The sequence below is a fragment of the Talpa europaea genome (genome assembly GCF_964194135.1).
Source record: "Talpa europaea genome assembly, chromosome: 7".
In the NCBI taxonomy this organism is placed as follows: Eukaryota; Metazoa; Chordata; class Mammalia; order Eulipotyphla; family Talpidae; genus Talpa; species Talpa europaea.
The window spans coordinates 32,207,416-32,227,086 of NC_140074.1; the positions used below are offsets into that span (position 1 = coordinate 32,207,416).

At 38.5% G+C, this 19,671-nt stretch overlaps 1 protein-coding gene across 1 annotated transcript in view; it reads left to right on the forward strand.

Moving 5' to 3' along the window:
- GLDC (glycine decarboxylase) overlaps nucleotides 1-19,671 on the forward strand; it is a gene marked incomplete at both ends in the record, with an annotated part of 77,936 nt that overhangs the window by 17,512 nt on the left and 40,753 nt on the right. Inside the window, 7 exons of the mRNA XM_084237774.1 lie at nucleotides 1,266-1,401; nucleotides 9,625-9,789; nucleotides 12,850-12,927; nucleotides 13,934-14,081; nucleotides 14,318-14,514; nucleotides 16,356-16,452; nucleotides 18,003-18,108. Of these exons, the coding sequence (XP_084093900.1) occupies nucleotides 1,266-1,401; nucleotides 9,625-9,789; nucleotides 12,850-12,927; nucleotides 13,934-14,081; nucleotides 14,318-14,514; nucleotides 16,356-16,452; nucleotides 18,003-18,108 (927 nt within the window). The remainder of the gene's footprint in view (nucleotides 1-1,265; nucleotides 1,402-9,624; nucleotides 9,790-12,849; nucleotides 12,928-13,933; nucleotides 14,082-14,317; nucleotides 14,515-16,355; nucleotides 16,453-18,002; nucleotides 18,109-19,671) is intronic.

The following is a 19,671-nucleotide window of genomic DNA, read 5'->3' on the forward strand; positions in this document are numbered from 1 at the left end:
ATTTGTATCTAGAAAGTATCTTCCAGTGTAAGTGCTGTATGTATCAAAGGGCTAGACCCTGCCGGAGGGAAAAGTGTGGATTCTGGAGATAGACCATTTTATAAACTTTTAATGTAAAGTTGGGTCGCTGAGGTCAGTGATCCTCCATAAACCTCATTTTCCTAAGCTGCATGAAAGGCATTTGGTACTTTCCTGGTGAGCAGTGTTCAAAAATGTCAGATGCTGTTATTTTGTTGTAATGTGAATGACCCAAAATAGGGTCTTAGGTGCATCCAACACTCTTAATTTCTTTTCCTTTTTTTTTTAAAAAAAGATTTATTTATTTATGCAGACAAGAGCTGGGGCACAGGCCAGAGGTGTGGGAAGTGAGAGGATTCACCAGAGACAGAGTGGGGAACAGAACAGGCAGATCGACTGAAATACACTGCTGAGGGGAGCAGGAGGTGAGACAGGAGAGGTCTGCCTTGCCATGTGTGTTGCTCCCTGGCCAGCCAGGGATCGAACTTGGGCTGCAGAGGCTGCGGACAGCTACATAGGTTGCATCTCAACCCTTGCGCCACCAGAGAGGCCTTCTTTTAATTTCTTGATAATTATCAAGTAGACCTTTCAGTGACATGATGGAAAAAGTGTCCAAGTTAGTAGAGAAATTTTAGAGAAACATGTATGTCATGCCTTACTTAAGATTTATACCAAGTTGATATAAAACAGTTTTTTTTTTTTAAATTTTTTTTTTTTACAGTCAGTCTCCGTAGAGACTGTCAAAAATTGCCAATGCCGACTATATTTCAAGTCGTCATGGCGGGGTATTGGGAAAAGTTTTCAATTAGCAATAATCGCGCCTCGGATAAACCTCATTGGCTACGATACTGCCACTGCGCAAAGCTTGATATAAAACAGTTTAAGAGGGAAAACAAGATTTTACTCAGAGAAAGTCATATTTTTAGTTGGCATAAATACAACAAAAATATAAATGGGACATAAGAAACCTGAAATGAGGCAAATATTCAAATTGGGCAATTCTAAAAAGAAAGTCAACGAAAGAAGAGCCAGAATCAATTATGAGGAACCAACCTTAAGGAATAATTGCTTGGATTGTTCATATTTCTACTGACAGCACTTAGTGTTGGTTGGATAGTTGATTTTTATATTTTCCATATAGGTGTTCTCCTATAAATATTCAAACAAAATGAGAGTTTACAACTATAATGACAGTTCTTTTCTGAGACATTTTCTCTTTGTAACATTTCTTTCTTTTCTACATTCAGGTGAAAGTGAAATCCTTACAACTTTGCGTGCCATTTCCAGCAAAAACCAGATCTGGAGATCATACATTGGCATGGGCTATTATAACTGCTCAGTGCCTCAGGCAATTTTGCGGAACCTATTGGAAAACTCAGGATGGTAACGTATTACTTGATTAAAAACAGCAGTGGTATGACCTGATTTGCATAGTTCTTCTTGTCTTCCCAGGCTCATCCCCCTTGGAGTTTATAACTTGTCCACAGAAACCTATGTCTGTTGTTGTCTCTAACCATTGGAACCGACCTGACATTTTCTGACTTGGGAAATTTCTTTATTCTAATATAGAAGAAATAGAAGTTTCTCTCTCCCTTTTTATTCCTACAAATTATCTTCAAGTTCTAAATTCTGAATGGTGGCAATCATTTCCTCATTCTCATTAAATGTCAGTTTTGTCACTGTAAATACATTCGAGCAAGATGTTAAACCTGCAGGTGGGCAGATTCAGGGCTTTATGCTTTGGGGAAACTGGGACTTCAGGTTATGGCTAAGCTTATTCGCTGAGTCAGAATTTTGGACCATTGTATTATGTCAGACTTTTAGGAATTCTCCTCCCTTGCCCAATAATCTGGATGCACAATCAACTGAATAATAAGACATGGTGTCAGATAAACAGATCAAAAATCACAATATTACCTTTATTGCTTAGCACTTTGTAGAGAAAAAGCTTGTGCGTTCTGTGTACAGGGTCACTTACAAACTGAAAGAAGGGACTGAGCAGCAATCGCTTCATTAACTTACTCAGTTCTCACCAGTTAGGTAACCGACTCTGACTTTGGACTGGCATGCCTGCACACATGCATCCTTGTTCCTGGCTACTCTAGGTCCCACTGATTGATCAAAACTGGAAGTGTTTCTCCTGCTTTTGAGGAAAACTTCCTAAGTTCACTTCCATACTATTTTGCCATTTACCATCATTGTTTGTTGTAAAAAGAACAAAACAGGGTAACACCTCAATACTAAACCAAGACAACTTGGATATTTCTTGACACACAGGTTGTGGCTCCAAAGGTATCAGATTAGATCTGGGCATACTATTTCTTTTGCCCATGGGGAAAGATAGTTTATTTGTGAAGAATAGCTGTGGATTCTTGGATCTTTCTTTCCCTTGTTTTTGGATCAGTGATTATATACGACAGCATCTTTGAATTGCAGCTTTATTTCATTTTTTTAAAAGATTTATTTATTTATGCATATAAGAACTAGGGTACAGGCCAGAGATGCGGGGGTGAGAGGATTCACCAGAGACAGAGTGGGGAACAGAACATGTGGATTGACTGAAATACACTGCTGAAGGGAGCAGTGGGTGAGACAGGAGAGCTCTGCTGTGCCATGTGGGTAGCTCCCTAGCTGGCTGAGGATTGAAGTCGAGCTGCAGAGGCTGCAAATAGCTTCATAGTGCTGTGCTTAGCCCCTTGCATCACCAGGGAGGCCCTGAAGCTTTATTTCAAATGATGCCTTTCTCCTAGTCTCAAGAGACATTGCACTTATCATTTTAGTGGAGAGACAAATCAATCTTGGGGAGGCAATGATAATTCCTAGGTGATTTTTTAAAAATTTAGTTTAGTAGATAATTTTAATTTCTAGTAGATTCCTCACTATGTGAAGAGAGAGTAAGTCATTGCCTCTGCACTTCAAAGGTATTTAATAGCAAGATGAAGAAATTACTCAAGTTAGAATATACAAAGTCTGTTTCAGTAAAGGGAAGGCGGACTTCTGTAGGGGAAATCAGAGAATTGCCACCTATGAGCTTTTGAAACTCTCAACAGCTCTACAGAAATATATCTTAAAAATATGCTGAATGCTTTGCATCTTTTTTGGGGGGGTGGGGGACAGTTTCCTTTACTTGTAGAGTGGGCATCCACACTGACCTGAGGTGGGCAGGGGAGGTAGTATCAGGATGTCTTATGCCCAAGGCTACCAGAGCAGGTCACACTCCCCTGCCAGGTGGTATTGGGAGCCCACCTGCAAGCAACATCTGCAGTTTCTCCTGAGACAGCCAACAAGACACAGTTTCTTATGAATTTTTATTTACTAAAATTGTGTTGGATTTTATTTGAATTCTGAGTGACCCAAAATTTCATTTTTTGTGTAATTGCCTCATAAGAAGCTCTCCACCTGCCATCCTAATACAAACTATTGAAACATTTATTTGTCCATTTTTGTTACTGTAAAAACAGATATATGTAAAGTGTCTGCCTGAGGAAACCCAAAGTTGCCAAAAGAATTAACTGTTCTAGTCAGTACCTGCCTCTGGGGTGTGGCCAGAGCCTAACTACTAGGAGTGCCAGTAAGCAAACTCAGATGGGTTTCACACAAACCAGTCTTCCCTAGTTTTTATAATTTTTCATATCTTTGACTCAACTCAGCCCCTGCTCATTCCCCTCCTTACTCCTTCATTCTTCCTTTACAACATCCAGTCACCTCTAAAACATAGACACACAGAAACGTGCAGGCCCAAACTTTGACAATTTGGACATTTGGAAGATTTTATTTATTTTTTTGCATATAAGTACCGGGGTGTATGCCAAAGCTGTTGCCAGGGGGTGAGAGGACACACCAGAGACAGAGTGGGGAGCAGAATAGGCAGATCTACTGAAATACACTGCTAAGGGGAGCAGTGGGCGAGACAGGAGAGGTCTGCTGCGCCATGTGGATTAGCTCCCTGGCCAGGGACTGAACTCAGGCTGCAGTGGAGATAGTGATGAGACTTAACCCCTAAGCCAGGGAGGCCCTGAAGATTTCATTTTATTTTAATTTTTAAAAAATTTTCTAACATCATTGTTCATTTTTGTACAATATTTGATTTCTTCCCTCAGGTGTAGTTCCCATAATTCTTCCACCATCATAGCACTCATAAACCATCACCATCATCCCTTGTTTTGCTATATGCCTCAGATCTATGGTTTGCCTGAAAGTTTTGTCTTTTTCCTAATCCTCTGTTCTGTTTCTCTATATTCCCTCTATAAATGAGACCATTAGATATTTTTCCCCTACTTGATTTTAAACTTTGCACAAAGTGTTCTTAGTACTAGGAATAGTACTAGGCTGTGCCAACTACTATGATATATAAATTTACACTCCTCACACTATCTACAGCAAACTGTGAATGAGTGAATGGGTTTTTCGCCATCTGCTTAGCAAGCCCCCATCTGCTGCCTCAAGTCCAAACTAAATCTGAGGGTCAAGGCCATTTGTTTAACTCGTGGCTCAGATCAGACTGGGTGTGAGCACAATACTTTGGCATCTTTTTCTGCTTTTGTATACTGCAAACGTGGTCCTGGTTGGTGAGAGTGCCTTGTCCTACATGTGATTATTCATGTGCCATCAATATAGAAACCAGATCTGTTGATGTAATCACTTTGCCTTACTATCCCTGTCCAGATTTTTAGTTTCAATATACTTTAAGTCCTTTTTTTTTAAGTTTTAATATAATTTAATGGAAACTTAAAAAAACATTTACATTAAATATAATTGCACTCTTTTATTGAAGTAACATTGAGTTAAAACATTATAGATTTCGATGTACAGGAGTAGAATCCAGCATCTATACAGACTATATTATGATTTCTACCAAAAGACTAAATTTCTATTCTCCATCTGTTTCTTTATTAAGAAGAGAATGAAAATGTAGCCCAGAAAGAATTACTTTTTCTGCTTTTGGTTAGTGCAATGTATTTGCATTGTTGAGGGTTTCTTTTCTCACTGTGGTATTTGTAAAAGTTTGAATGATAAACTCCAAGTTTGATTTCAAAAGCAAATGGCCTGTCTCTTTTCCCCTTACAAAATGAGCCTCAAAAGTACATGAATGGGCTGCAGCATTCCAGCCTTCTGAATACTGGCAGCAGTCTCTGCTCTTGGTGGCCATACAGAATATTCACCACATTGTTTCCCTGCCATGAGTGGACGTGTTAATTTAATTTAGGCACCACCAGCGTTTTGACAGGAAAGCAATGTTGTTTTTTGCTTTTCAGTCTCAGTTTTGGGGCACATTTGAAATATTGCTCCTTTCCATTCTCCGAAAGCTGATTTGAACCAGAGGGCCATATTGCATCTCGCCAGCACTGATAGGGAGGGTTTCACACTTCACATCATCGTCCCTCTGAATGGTTTCCATAGAGATGAAACCAACAAATTCCGGTGACGTGAGGTGAAAGCAAATAGACAACATTGCCTCGAAAGAATACCAACATTTGGGCTCTTACAAGAAAATTTACATCAAGTCTAGAATCTATTTTTAATGGGGTCACTTTCAAATTTTTCAGTGCTTATTACATCAGTCACTAACATAGAAAACTTACATTTTCTCTGTGGTTTCTGTTTTGTGCAACTTTGGCACTGGGATTAAAATAAGACAAACATTCTCATGAATGTTTGTCCTACTGCAAAACCCTCCACTACCTCCCTCTTTCTCAATTTCAAAAGAAAAGTCACAGCCAAAATCATAGAGAATACTGATTATTTTGGAATAAATATTAATACATCTTAAATATATCAAGCATCCTATTTGAGCTGGACAAATGCCCTCTTGGATGGGCAGATACCTTTTTTTTAATTTAAAATACAGCTAGAAACAAACAAATTGAATTAAATAAGCCAATTGGAGGATAGATTATAGACCACAGACACATTATCTTAAAACCTCATATGCAGGTAAGCAGGCCTGGTGATAGATAGCATTTTTCCCCCCTAAAATGAGGGTTTATTTAACATCCCTAACCTAATACATACTGATCTCAAAGTCCATTAGTAGATGATTGTGATGCCTGTTTTATCTTATTACTACATTCTGTATGCTATAAAAGAAGTTTATAAGTAAAAGAAGTGAGATCATTTATTTTTCATCTTCGTAATGAAAGAGTTTCAAAGTTCTCTCCCTATAGCAATGCTAATTAGACTACACTTAGACTTAAAAAAAACCTTGTAAGCATAGAAAGGTTAAGTAAGGGATTATGGGAACATTAACTCCTAGAATCTGTGATGGAAGAAACAGTGTGGTTCAGGCACAAAGGACTATACTTGGGAAGCTCAGATCTTCTTCCTGCAAGTAATGGGGAGCCATCTTCATTTGAGCAGTAGAGTCAAGTACATACATTTGCACCACGATGTCAATGTTTGATACTTTTCTAGGCTTTCTGGACTAGGTTTCTAAGGACAGTAAAGAAGAGATAGATATAGGATAAGAGGGAGACAAACAGGAATTGGTCATGGGGGGGGGGGCTAAAGAAAATCTAGAGTTTCTACCTTGAGTATAGGCAGAATAGTGGCACCTTTGAAAGAATAACAATATTCAGGAAGAGAAGACCTGTTTATTTGGATGTACTGATTCTTTCACATTTATAGATGGGAATGTGTGTGTCTTTGTGAAAGTCTGTATTTGTCTACATGTTAAATAATAATTCTGAGTAAAATGAAAGCTCCCTGTTCGCCAGGCTTATGTGTTCATATGGCATGCTGTGTGTGAAGCTTCTATCTGATCTGTGGTGATATTTGCCTCTTGTCTATGCTTTTTGGGTGATCCCATTTCTGCTCAGATTCCTCCACTGCATTATGTATTGTGTGCGTCATTCATTCCAGTTCACCAACCACATAGAATTTGGCAAACTGATTTACAGTTGCTAAGTTGGCTGTTCAGGGAGTTAATTGAAGCAGACATTAACCCTGCTGTATTCCTCTATTCTCTCTCTCTCTCTCTTTCACACACACACACACAGACACACACACTCTACCATGCCAATAAAAGTTTCAGGAAAATTATTTCAAAGTCTTGACATTGTAATGTTTGAGAAGGCAAACTCCCTATTCCACTCCCCCTCAAGATAAGAAGACAACAATTTTAAAGCATTCAGAAAAGATGAATGAAAACATGGTAAATGTGATTATAAGAACAGGAGAGTAAGGAAAAGGACTAGAAATGAAAAAAATGCTAAAACTTTTTTCTAATACTCTTCTGCTTTGGAAGTAGAAATCAATCAAGATGTGAAACAAGGTCAATCAAATATTAGAACACTAACTCAAATCTAACATACTGGTGATAGAAGAATGTATAGAGGAAAAGATAAGGGGAAAGATAGTAGCTTTGTTCTAAGTCTTCTGTCACTATCTGCTATCTGACCAACTTATTTTCTTTAAAACATTTATCACTCGGAAATTATTTCATATATGGTCTCCTTTCTCCTGTTAAAATATATTCTCCTTGAAATCAGGGATTCTTATTTGTCTTTGTTTATGTTTCACCAGAACCTATCATATCTCTCTGAATTTCATGCAGTAAATATTTGCAGGATGAGTGAGCTAATGAAGGAATGTAAAAAAGGAACCCAGTGGGTTAACACACTTGCTCCAAGACACATTTTGGTTTTTTTTTTTTTTTTTGGCTTAAACAACAGACATTTATTATCTCATAGTTTCTATACATCAAGAATTCAAATATGGCTTAGCTACATCTATATCCTTGCTCAGCATCCCTTACAACCTGCAGTCACTGAAAGTCTCGACTGGGGATGAATCCACTTCCTGGCTCATCCACGTGTCTGTTGGCAGCATTCATTACCTTGTGGGTTGTAGGATAAAGCACTTTAATTCCTTACTGGATATTCATTAGAGTATTCTCTCAGTTCCTTGCCCTGTGCACCTTTCTTCAGGGCAGCTCAGAAAATAGCAACTTGTTTTATCAAGGTCAACAAGCAAGAACCAAAGAGTGCCAGCAAGTGAAATGTAACATAAGATTATTGTGAGCCATTATTATCTACCACAGTTTTTACAAGTAAATCTTTATGGTCTTTCCAATCTTTTCTATGGCTATTGGTTTAATCAGTTACACCAGTTCTTTTTTTTTTTAAATAATAAATTTTATTTTTATATTCCCCATACAATTGCAGCCCCCCCATTCTGACCCCAATCCCTCCCCTCCCACCCCCGCCCCCCTAAAAGTGTCTCTGGTTCATAGTTTTTTGTTGATTTTGATTTTCACTTTCTTATAGTTATTCATTTTCCTGGTCCCTTATTTAAGTTTTCTAGATTCCTGCTATGAGTGAGACCATCCGGTATTTTTCTTTTTCTTTTTGGCTTATTTCGCTGAGCATGATCCCTTCCAGCGCCATCCATGTTGCTGCAAATTGCATGTGTTTATCTTTTTTGAATGCTGAGTAATATTCCATGGTATATATGTACCACATCTTCTTGATCCAGTCATCTATTTTTGGGCATTTGGGTTGTTTCCAAAGCTTAGCTATTGTAAACAGTGCTGCTATAAACATAGGGGTGCAGGTGTTCTTTGGAATTGATGTTTCTGTGTCCTTTGGGTAAATACCTAGGAGTGGAATTGCTGGATCATATGGAAGCTCTATGTTTAGTAGGTCCAGAAATCTCCACACAGCTCTCCACAGTGGTTGGACCAGTTTGAGTCCAAGACACATTTTGAATAACAGACGATTTAGATTAGAACTCATCTCTGTGTTACCTTCTAACCATTTGTGTCCTTCAATTTTGGTCACTATAGAGTTAACTTCCATACATTCCTAGTAACTATATAGTGAGAATTCCTGGCTAGACCTCTGTTAATTTCTTAGGAACATATAGAACTTCTGGTTAGAAGACAAACATCCCCCTAAAACAAACAAGCAAACGAACGAACAAACAGGTTTTGGGTGTCATTAGATTTGTAGCTGTAATATATTGTGAACTGTGAACGAGATTAGCTTTTTTTGCATAGAAGAATTGGGGTGTAGGCCATAGGGGTGTGTGTGTGTGTGTGTGTGTGTGAGAGAGAGAGAGAGAGGGAGAGAGAGAGAGAGAGAGAGAGAGAATGGATTCATCAGAGACAGAGTGGGGAGCAGAACAGGTGAACTTAACTGAAACACCTTGGTAAGGAAAGCAATGGGCAAGACAGGAGAGGTCTGTTGCACCATATGTGGGTTAGCTGCCTGGCCAGGTATCCAACAAACTCAGACCTTAGTGGTGAGAGCACTAAAACTTAACCTCTTGGGCATCAGGGAGGTGAAATGTCTGTATGTAATAACATAGGAAGTGAAATTTCTATATATAATAACATAAGTAGGCTCAAGGGGATTTTAAGAGCTAGCTGATAATAAAGATCATTAAAATAGAAGTATAAGATTAAAAAAATAACAAAAGATTATGTTGTTACCATGATTTAATTTTGAGCTTCGTGGCAAAGGCCAAAAGGGAAGCTTACCAATGTAGTATATAATTCTCAAGAGAGGCAAATTTAATTTTCAGGAGCCAGATTCTAAAATGAACATTTTGTGAGCTTTTCTGAATAGTGGTATCACAGTTTGGCCATACCTCTTGCATCCCTCACAGGATCACACAGTATACTCCGTACCAGCCAGAGGTGTCTCAGGGCAGACTGGAGAGTTTACTCAACTACCAGACTATGGTGTGTGACATCACAGGCATGGACATGGCCAATGCATCCCTGCTGGATGAGGCGACTGCAGCAGCAGAAGCCATGCAGTTGTGCCACAGGTGAGAGGCCCAGCCCTTGAGTCCTCAGGGTGAGGGGTGCACTCTCACAGGTGCCCCCCTGCCTGGAAGGCTGTGCCCGTGATTTGCCCCTCTCCTTCCTTATATCCCCCCACATATATATGTATGAGATACATTGTATCATGTCTTTCTGCTAGTTAACTGAGGTAGCAAAAAGACCTAGAATAATAATGGATTTAAAATGCTACAATTGTACCTTAAATTTACTCAATGTTATCTGTCAAATATATTTTAATTTAAAAAGCCACTATTGTTTTAACATTATTTAAGTAAGACATTTCCCTCTTTGCTCTTCTCTTACATAATGTTATATTCAGGGATACTATAGCAACTCTGAGATGATTTGGTGACGAGTGCTCCTCTCCCTGCCATCTTTGGTATGAGGCTTTCATCTTCATGGTCACATGAGGTCACTTGGGGTAGCCCTCTCTAAAGTTGTTAAGAAACCCCCAGTGTACAACTTTCACTTCATGTGCCACTCCTTCCTGCAAGTTAACTGGGGAAATATAGTTTTTTAGATAGGGTCACATTGCTGTCCCCAAATATTGGGGTTCTCTTACTGAGGTTGAGGGGCAGGGTAGATATCCAGTAGAAACTGGCAATGTGTACTATAATACACAACAAAATATTGCCCTCTTTATGAAGAATATTGGATTTAGGCTAAGTTTAATGTTGAATTGCTTACCTTCTTTTCCTGTTTAATAATTTGTAAACATTTCCTATTTCTTCATCTGCTCTCTAGACTGACATTTATTGGCTACATATAAGTACTCACATGCTTGAAAGTACCATTTTTTTTAAAGATTTATCTATTTATTTATACAAGCACTCGGTACAGTCAGAAGCGCGGGAGGGTGAGAGAATTCACCAGAGCCAGAGCCAGAGCAGGGAGCAGAGCAGGCAGAAGGACCGAAGTACACTGCTGAGGGGAGCAGCGGGCGGCAGGAGAGGTCTGCGCGCCATGTGGGACCCTCCTCGGGTGGCCGGGGAGCAGCCGGGGATCGAACCGGCGCCGCGGAGGCCGCAGGCAGCTTCGCAACCCAGCACTCAACCGCTGCGCCACCAGGGAAGCCCGAAAGTACCATTTTTTATCTAACCTCACTTCTATTGTTACTGTTTGTCCCTCCTGTTATTAATATTTTTTGTGCATCTTTGTGATAAATCTTTGTCAAATGTTCCGATTATTTCCTGAGGAATCATTTCTAGAAGTCGAATTGCTGGGTCATGGTGTACAGTTAATAATTGCTTTCCAGTTCCTTGTTTCCCTTCATTCTTTGCCTTGTGGGTACCTTGGAGTTTACCTTCCTGGTAGAGTTCTTGTGTAAATGGTCATCTGGTTGGGAAATCTGCCCATATTCATGATATGTCTGTCTGAAGTTTTGTGTCCCTGGGCCCAAATGCCCATGTAAGTCTTTCTTGGCTCCTCAGATCTTTGGGATAGTGTGCCCCAAACTTGTTGGGCAGGTCTGGAGGCTTCTAAGTTCCAGCCATAGATCCTTCTGCCTGAACTTCCCTGGAGTTCAGTTAAGTTTCTTACTCTGGTTGGGGATGGAAAGCCACAGAGGAGTCCTGTCCCACCCACCCCATCCTCATAGTTCTCAACTTTTCACTTATTTTCATCTATCTCTCCTTCATCTGCTTTCTTGATGCTCTCCCAGATCCACACCACCTCTTTTTCTAAATAAGAACTTCATCTCACACGCTCACTGAAATTTCTAATTAATGGTGACTGATTCAGGAGTTTAGTGCTGAACTGATTAGTGTTAATAGGGTACTCACATTTTGCAAATACTTGCTTTGCTTACTTTATCCTAATTCTTTTTTTTAAAAAAAGATTTATGCATACAAGAGCTGAGGTGTAAGCCAGAGGTGTGGGAGGTGAGAGGAACGGATCTGGGGAGCAGAACAGGCAGATTTACTGCAAAACACTGCTGAAGGGAGCAGTGGGTTAGAAAGGAGAGGTGCTGCACCATGTGGGTCACCTCCTTGGCCAGCCCGGGAATCAAACTTGTGCTGCAGTGACTGGTGATAGCTTGATAGTGCTGTCTTTAACACCTGCGCCACCAGGGAGGGCCCCTGTCTCCTAATTCTTATGCCTTTGGACCTGCATCTAATTCTAATGCTTGACAAACAACATGGTGTTTTTTCATCTTTGGCAATTTTTTTTTTTTTTTTTTTTTTTTTTTTGGACAATGATGTTTTTGTTTTCATCTTAGGTCATTTAGACTTAGGTAGCTTGTTTCTCCAATTTTATCTAGATTTAAAATGGGCAGATCATTGCCTTGTATAAGTAATCACTTTTGTATCTCCCCTATTCTACTTCTCTATTAAATTCATGTTTGTTATAAAACAACTTTTAAATTCAAATAGTGTTGAATATAATGGCAAATTAAACCTGTTGTTTCCCAGTCCTGTTCCCCAGAGAAAGTTGCTGTTAACTGTTCATTGTGTACTTTTCTGGGAAATGAAATGCATAGCACAATATATGTGTATTCCTAACCCTTTTCTTTTTACCCAGGTTTGCTCATCATACATGAACTGTTATGTATCCCCATAGGTTTTGTTTCCTGAAACTATGTACTGACAGAGAGCTACCAGGATTTGGGTCCTGCACTCAACCCTGCTCCTTCAGTAGCTATGTGACCCTACACATGTTGCAGCCCATCTCTGTTCTTCTGTGGAATGTGACACTTGATTTAGATAATTTCTAAATATTTCTCTGGCAATAAATTTCTCAGATGTCTTTATTAGAAGAGTTAGTGTTTTTCCATTTGTATATAATCACTCCCCTTTCCTTTTCTTTTCTTTCACCTCTATTTCCTCATAATATTAAAAAATTGAAACATTTTAAGACTGATTTTGCTGAATGAGGTTAGAATGGGAATTGAATTTCAGTGGCATGCTACTCAATGTCATTATAACCGACTCAGCATTTTTTATAGCATGCTTAGACTTTCCTATGTACCATTGTGCTTTATAGTCTTAGAAGATACTCTGGTTTCTGTAATGTTCATGTTTGATTATGATTTTCCTTTTCAACAGACACAACAAGAGGAGGAAATTTTTTGTTGATCCCCGTTGCCACCCACAGACAATAGCTGTCGTCCAGACTCGAGCCAAGTAATTGATTTTAGTTTTATTTTGAATTCAGGGATATTATCATCCTCATCTCTGATGTTTCTCTCACTTTCTCACTTTTAAAATGATTAGAGGTGAACCTGGTTTAAATGGGTTTTGTTGAATTTTACAATTCCTGCCACTTGTCTTCCTGGAATCTCACTGGTAAATCAAGGACAAAATATACAATGGCTTTAGTCACCCCTGTTTTAATAATAAGTTACTTTGTTGTTTTGCTTTCTTTTTGTGAAAAGAAAATTCTAAATATTAAAACAATTTCCACAGTGTTTTGGGAAGGCTGGAAAACAGATGTGAAAAAATGGAACTCACACACACTATGATTTTGTGTGTGCTCCTGCAAACTTAGTTATAGGCAGTCCATAATACCTCAGTATAGTTTGATGTACATGACAGTATATCATATTTGTTTAGTGTTAACTGATGAAATGAACACAGCACAACTACCACTTGTGGGTGTGTTCATTTGCATTCTCCTTGTAAAAGCCAAAAAACATTTGCCCCCTAACTCTTTCGCACTGACCCTTCAGAAAGAGTTTTCTGGCATATGATTGGAATTGGATGGTTTTCAGAATGTAAGGAGTCTTCCTCTCTATTGTACTGATGACTCTCCATTCATTAAGACTGATGCAAGGAAAAGCAGTGAAGGCTTTCAGGTTACAAGTAGTGATTCTTTAGGCCTAGGAAGTGATGTTGCTGGTTCTTTCTCAGGAGCAGGTTCTAGCAGGATAGAAGGATGCAGAGTGTCAGGATAGAAGAGAAAAGCAGAAGCTGAGTTATTAAATGAACTTGAGTTAGTGTAAAACACAGTTACCACTGAAGAGCCAGGTATAGGATAGGGTGTGTGTGTTTGTGTGTTGAGCTGGAGTGGTGTGGTAAGAGGTGTTGAGGAAGGACATACTATAAATGCTGCATCACTGAAAGGAAACTCTAATTTGATTTTCCCTTGAAAACCAAAAATGTGATTGTTTTTTGTCTTCTCTCTTTCCAGATTTACTGGAGTCCTCATTGAACTGAAATTACCCCATGAGATGGACTTCAGTGGAAAAGATGTCTGTGGAGTGTTGTTCCAGTACCCAGATACTGAGGGGAAGGTGGAAGACTTTATGGAACTCGTGGAGAGAGCCCATCAGGCTGGGGTAGGCAAACGTCTTTTCCTGGGGGTTCATGGAGATGTATTCCCATGTCTAGTTATTCTTATTCTTACTGAGTCTTAATTTCCTTATCTTTATTACCTAAAATGGTAAAACTGCCTCTTTCCTACCTACTTTCTCCAGGTTTATTTCCTTTCTTGGCTAGAACAGAGATAATTGCTACTCTCCCACTACTCTCTGGGCAAGGTAACAGCATTGTGTTCTCTCTGTTTCCTTTCTAGACTCTGGCCTGCTGTGCTACAGACCTTTTGGCTCTATGTATCTTGAGACCTCCTGGAGAATTTGGGGTAGACATTGCCCTGGGAAGCTCACAGAGATTTGGTGTGCCTCTGGGCTATGGGGGACCACATGCAGCCTTTTTTGCTGTCCGGGAAAGCTTGGTGAGGATGATGCCTGGAAGAATGGTGGGGGTAACAAGGTAAAGCAGCACATGCTTCTCACCTTTTATTGTGGTTATGGTTTTTCATTTTTATTCTCCTGATCACAGAAGTTGTTGATTCCTCTCTAAATTTATTTGGGCCATGTTGGTTTGGTTAAGGAAATGTCTAACAGATTCAGAAGAGATAATTAATCTCACTGGGATATAACTTAGCACATCTTGTCAAAAACCTTATTTTTTATGCATTTGGAAATGTATGCGTATCATTGGCAAAATATTCATATGGAAGTCATACAAGTGAATTTATTTAGGTTGATAAAAGCCTTCAGAGACTGAATATTTGAGAGAAATTTCAGATCTAACTAGTTTCTTTCTCAAGCATTTTCCTGCCACAGACTTTTGTAAAGACAAGCACAATGATAAATTACCATGCACACATTGATATACATTATTTTCTAGAAAACTGACAATTAGTGATTTGAAAAATTTCCAGATAGACTTTCCTTAAGTGCTCCTTATTGGTTAAGAATTCAGATCAATCTGATTATTACTTGGGATACTTAGTATGGTCTTTTTGACATTTCATAAAAACTGGGCTACTGACATAAGTGAGTAGTCTAAGTAAGTGAGTGCTTTTTTTAAAAAAAAAATATGCATACAAGAGTTGGGGTACAGGGCAGAGCTGTGGGGGGTGAGAGAATTCACCAGAGACAGAACGGGGAACAGAACAGGCAGATTGACCGAAATACTCTGCTGAGGGGAGCAGCGGGCGGGACAAGAGAGGTCTGCTGCGCCATGTGGGTTGCTCCCTTGCTGGGCAGGGATCAAACTTGTGCTGCAGAGGCTGTGAACAGCTTCGTAAGTTGTGTCAACCCATTGTACCACCAGGGAGGCCCAGTTGAGCGTTATGATAGTGTTTTAAAAATACTATCCATTGTCACTTGACAAGAAAGTACACTTTGGTTTTTAATGTAAAATAATAATTTCTTCAGGTATTACATTAGGTTCTTTCAGTATATTTTTTTAAAGATTTATTTATTTATACAAGCACTGGGTATAGTCAGAAATGCGGGAGGGTGAGAGAATTCACCAGAGCCAGAGTGGAGAGCAGAGCAGGCAAACTGACGAAGTTACACTGCTGAGGGAAGCAGCGGGCAGCAGGAGAGGTCTGTAGGCCATGTGGGACCCTTGCTGGTCGCGGGGGATCAAACCGGCGCTGAAGAGGCTGCGGGCAGCTTCGCAACCCAGTGTTCAACCGCTGCGCCTCCGGGGAGACCCAGGTTCTTTCAGTATTCTTCAGCACATCAGTATTCTTCAGCACATCTTTTTATAATTAAAAAGAGTTAATATATTAATTAATGTCTTTGGATTATATTGAACTTCTTACTTTTTCTAAAAATTAGAACCTAGAGTTTGATGAAAGAAAGAGCAAGACAACTCAAACTTTGTTTTTACCCCAATTTTCACTTGGGTTTTCAGAGATAAGTGGTATGCTCATTAATATTCCTGACAACCACATGATCAATTTAGATTTCTATTACCAAAATCCTCTGTCAATTTCCCTTGTTTTTCCTGTGTGTGCCAAGAAATCAGAATAAAACTTAATCACCATCATTATATTAAGCTGGATAATTCCAGGGAAGTTTTCCTTTTAAGTTTTCTAAATGTATTTACAAGGTCAGTGCCTCAAATTCTCAAGACATAAACTAAAAGTTAGTGTCTTATTTACAACAGGATATTTTGGAAATTGTTTATAACCTTGTACCCAAATAAATTTGCTTAATTCACTTTAAGCAGGGAAAGAAAAAAGCATGTACATTTATTGCAACCTCCTAGTGCTGTGATTATCTGTGATAACCAGTGCCTTATTCTTGGTCCAGAGATGCTACTGGGAAAGAAGTATATCGTCTTGCTCTTCAAACCAGGGAGCAACACATCCGGAGAGACAAAGCTACCAGCAATATCTGTACAGCTCAGGTAGATCACATTCCTGCCTTGGCCACTGAAATCTTCCAGTCTATAAAAAATAGTTTATCATTCACTCATTTGTTCATCTACTGAGTAGTATGCACACCAGAAATGTCAGGATCTTAGTAAAATAGCTTTGTGGTCTTGTCATTATATATTAAACTATGTACAGTATATGCATACATATATTAATATAGTACATAAATACAAACAATATACACATATAAATATAGTGTATGTTACTGATATTCTGTGCATGTACACACTTCATTATGCTTTGCAAATACATTCTTGGCCATAGGGTAGCTCCGTTATGTGTGGTGATGGGAGTATATTTTTTTAGGGCAGAGATGATAGCCCCCAGGATGCAGAGTGGAAAGAAAAGTGAGGGTGCTTGAGGTGACTGTGCTTGAGGGCATGATCCAGATTGGCCCATTGGTGATAGTCATGGGGTATTCTTATTTGGAACTCCTGAGAGGCATCCCTGAAATGGGTGGGATAAAAGATGAAGAGTGTTCTGGGATGTTCAAGTTGGTCAAGGCCTCAGGTCATGGGGGATGGTATTTTTTTTTTAATTTCTGAAAATGTCACTGAATTTAAAAAAAAAATCTTTCTACTGTGGTAACGCTGCAGATATCTGAATTTGCATCATGTCCTGTTCTTTATATTTTATTTCTCACCTTCTGCTACAACAAGCAGTTTTTTCATCTTTTTCTAAAGTCAGGTGTATTGAAGTGTAATTTATACCTTATGAGCTCTTTTATTGAGGCCAACTAACCATCAAATTCATTCATTTAAAATATATGTTTTTTTTAAAATATCCGTGAAATTGGACAAAAGATGGAGAGCATTCTGGGACCTTCAAAGTGGCCAAGGACTCAGGTCAGAGGGAACAGTGTTTTCCTAGACCTGTCCTTCCCTGAGAATCTTGGAGGAACATTCCTGGGCATAAAATCCATTCTAGTCATCCTTTTTGCCCTTTCTTATGTGTAATCATCTTGGGGTCCTTCTTTGTTCCTCATGCAGGATTCTCTCACTGAAGCATCCCTAGTGCTGTCTGTTTCCCTTTTTTAAGAATTTCAAGGCCATTCCTTTCTATTTTCTATTGCACTAGAACACACACTTCCCTATAAATATTTTTCTGAGACCTCAATTTAATAGTGAAGAGAAATATCTTTATGAGAGAAAGTGACCTTGTTATTAGTAGGGAATGTCAGTAGGTTCTGGTTTTCCTTTCCTAATACATTTGCGAACTCATTTTGGTTTTATATCCCTGTGCATTTTCATCTTTGGTAGTCCTTTCACAGATTCTCCACTTATCTCTTGGTTGGAATTCAGCCTCTAGTGCTTTATTTAAGCCCTTAGAATTATATCCCCTGAATGCTGTATTCCACTCAGATAGTCAAGCAGGCTATAAATTGTCCTCAGCAATTAGAGAAAATAGTAAATCCAATCATTTTGCTTTGTCCCTGTTTTTTATTTTGGTATCTCATGTCAAGTAATAATCCTTTTCAATAATTGTCTTAACACATAGTTGAACATCATTCTTTGTCCTTTAGGCCCTGTTGGCCAATATGTCTGCCATGTTTGCAATCTACCATGGTTCCTGTGGGCTGGAGCATATTGCCATGAGGGTACATAATGCCACTTTGATTTTGTCTGAAGGTGAGTCAGTTATCTGTTTTAAAAATTGGGGGCTGGCCTCCCTGGTGGCACAGGGGTTAAATGTCTCAATGCTATCAAACTATTGCCAGCCCACATGACACAGCAGATCTCTCTTGTCTTGCCCACTGTTCCCCTCAGCAGTGTATTTCAGTAGATCCACTCTGTCTCTGGTGAATCCTCTCACCCCCTTCACCTCTGGCCTACAGCCCAGTTATTGTATGAATAAATAAATAAAAATAAATCTTTAAAAAAATAAAAAAATTAGGAACATAATAACAGTAAGTAAAATTGAAAACTCTAAAAGTCAAATGAGGAACTGGGAAAAATATTTTCAACATTAATGTAGACTGAGTGTTATAATGTTTTCAGTATACGGGGCTTTTAATTACTACCCCTACCCCATACACATGAAGGAAAGAACATCCGGAGGGAGAAATGGGCAAAATACATAAAATTTAATTTTTTAAGTGATAAGTATATAAATAAAAGAACCAATGAACATGAAATTTCAATGTAACTGTTTTTTTTAAGTCCAACTACAAATTATTTAAACGATTTATATTTTCTATAGCAGATGTAGTCCCTCTTTCTACCATCCTTTATACTTTTTCAGCCCTTTCTCCTTTGCTCTTCCTCCTCAACCTCAGAAATCTTACTTCATATATTAGTGTCTGCTAGCTTATATAAGCATTATTCTTTGTTGATTCTTCTGCATTACTGTTTAACTCATGAATATGTAAATGTCCAATATTTATTTGTCTGTTTTTCTGATTTGCTTTATTGCACATAGTTCCCTTGAGTGCTTTCCATTTTGCTATAAATGACAATATTATGTTTTTCTGGATAGCTGAATAGTTTTCCATTGTGTGGATATTCCATGTCTTCTTAATCCAATTCCCCATCAGTGGGCATTTAGGTTGCTTCCATGTGCTAGTTACCATGAACAAAACTATAATAAACATTGCAGTTCATAGAATTTTTGAGTTGATGGTTTCAACTTTACTTTTAATCAAAGAAATATAAATTGACAGACCAAAATAGAATTTCTCTCATTACATTGGCAATGATTAAAAAAAGAATTCTGATTTTGGTATGATTTTATGAAGGTACTTGAATAATATGTGTGAAAAACTTTTTAACTGTCCCTACAATTTGATCCAGAAATTCTACTCGAGGAATATATCTAAAAGAACAATCAGATTAGAATATAAATGTGTAAAGGATGTTCACCAAAACAATGTTTATAATAACACAATCTTAGGAACAATGTAAATGTCTACTAACAATCTAAAGAATGGTGCAGCCATGTTTCAGCATTACAAAGCCATTAAAATTAATGATACAGTTATTGACCTAAAAAAATCAAAGATGTTTATGATACATTAAAATTTTAAAAGGTAAACATATGTATGATGTCACACACACACCACTTCTAGAGGAATGCATGACAAAATGTAACCAATAGTTACTTATGGATGGTGGTTTTCTCTTCCTTTCTCACGTGTATTTCACAATCTACTGTAGCATGGTAATTTAATTTAAAAAATTATTTAATTTTTTAAA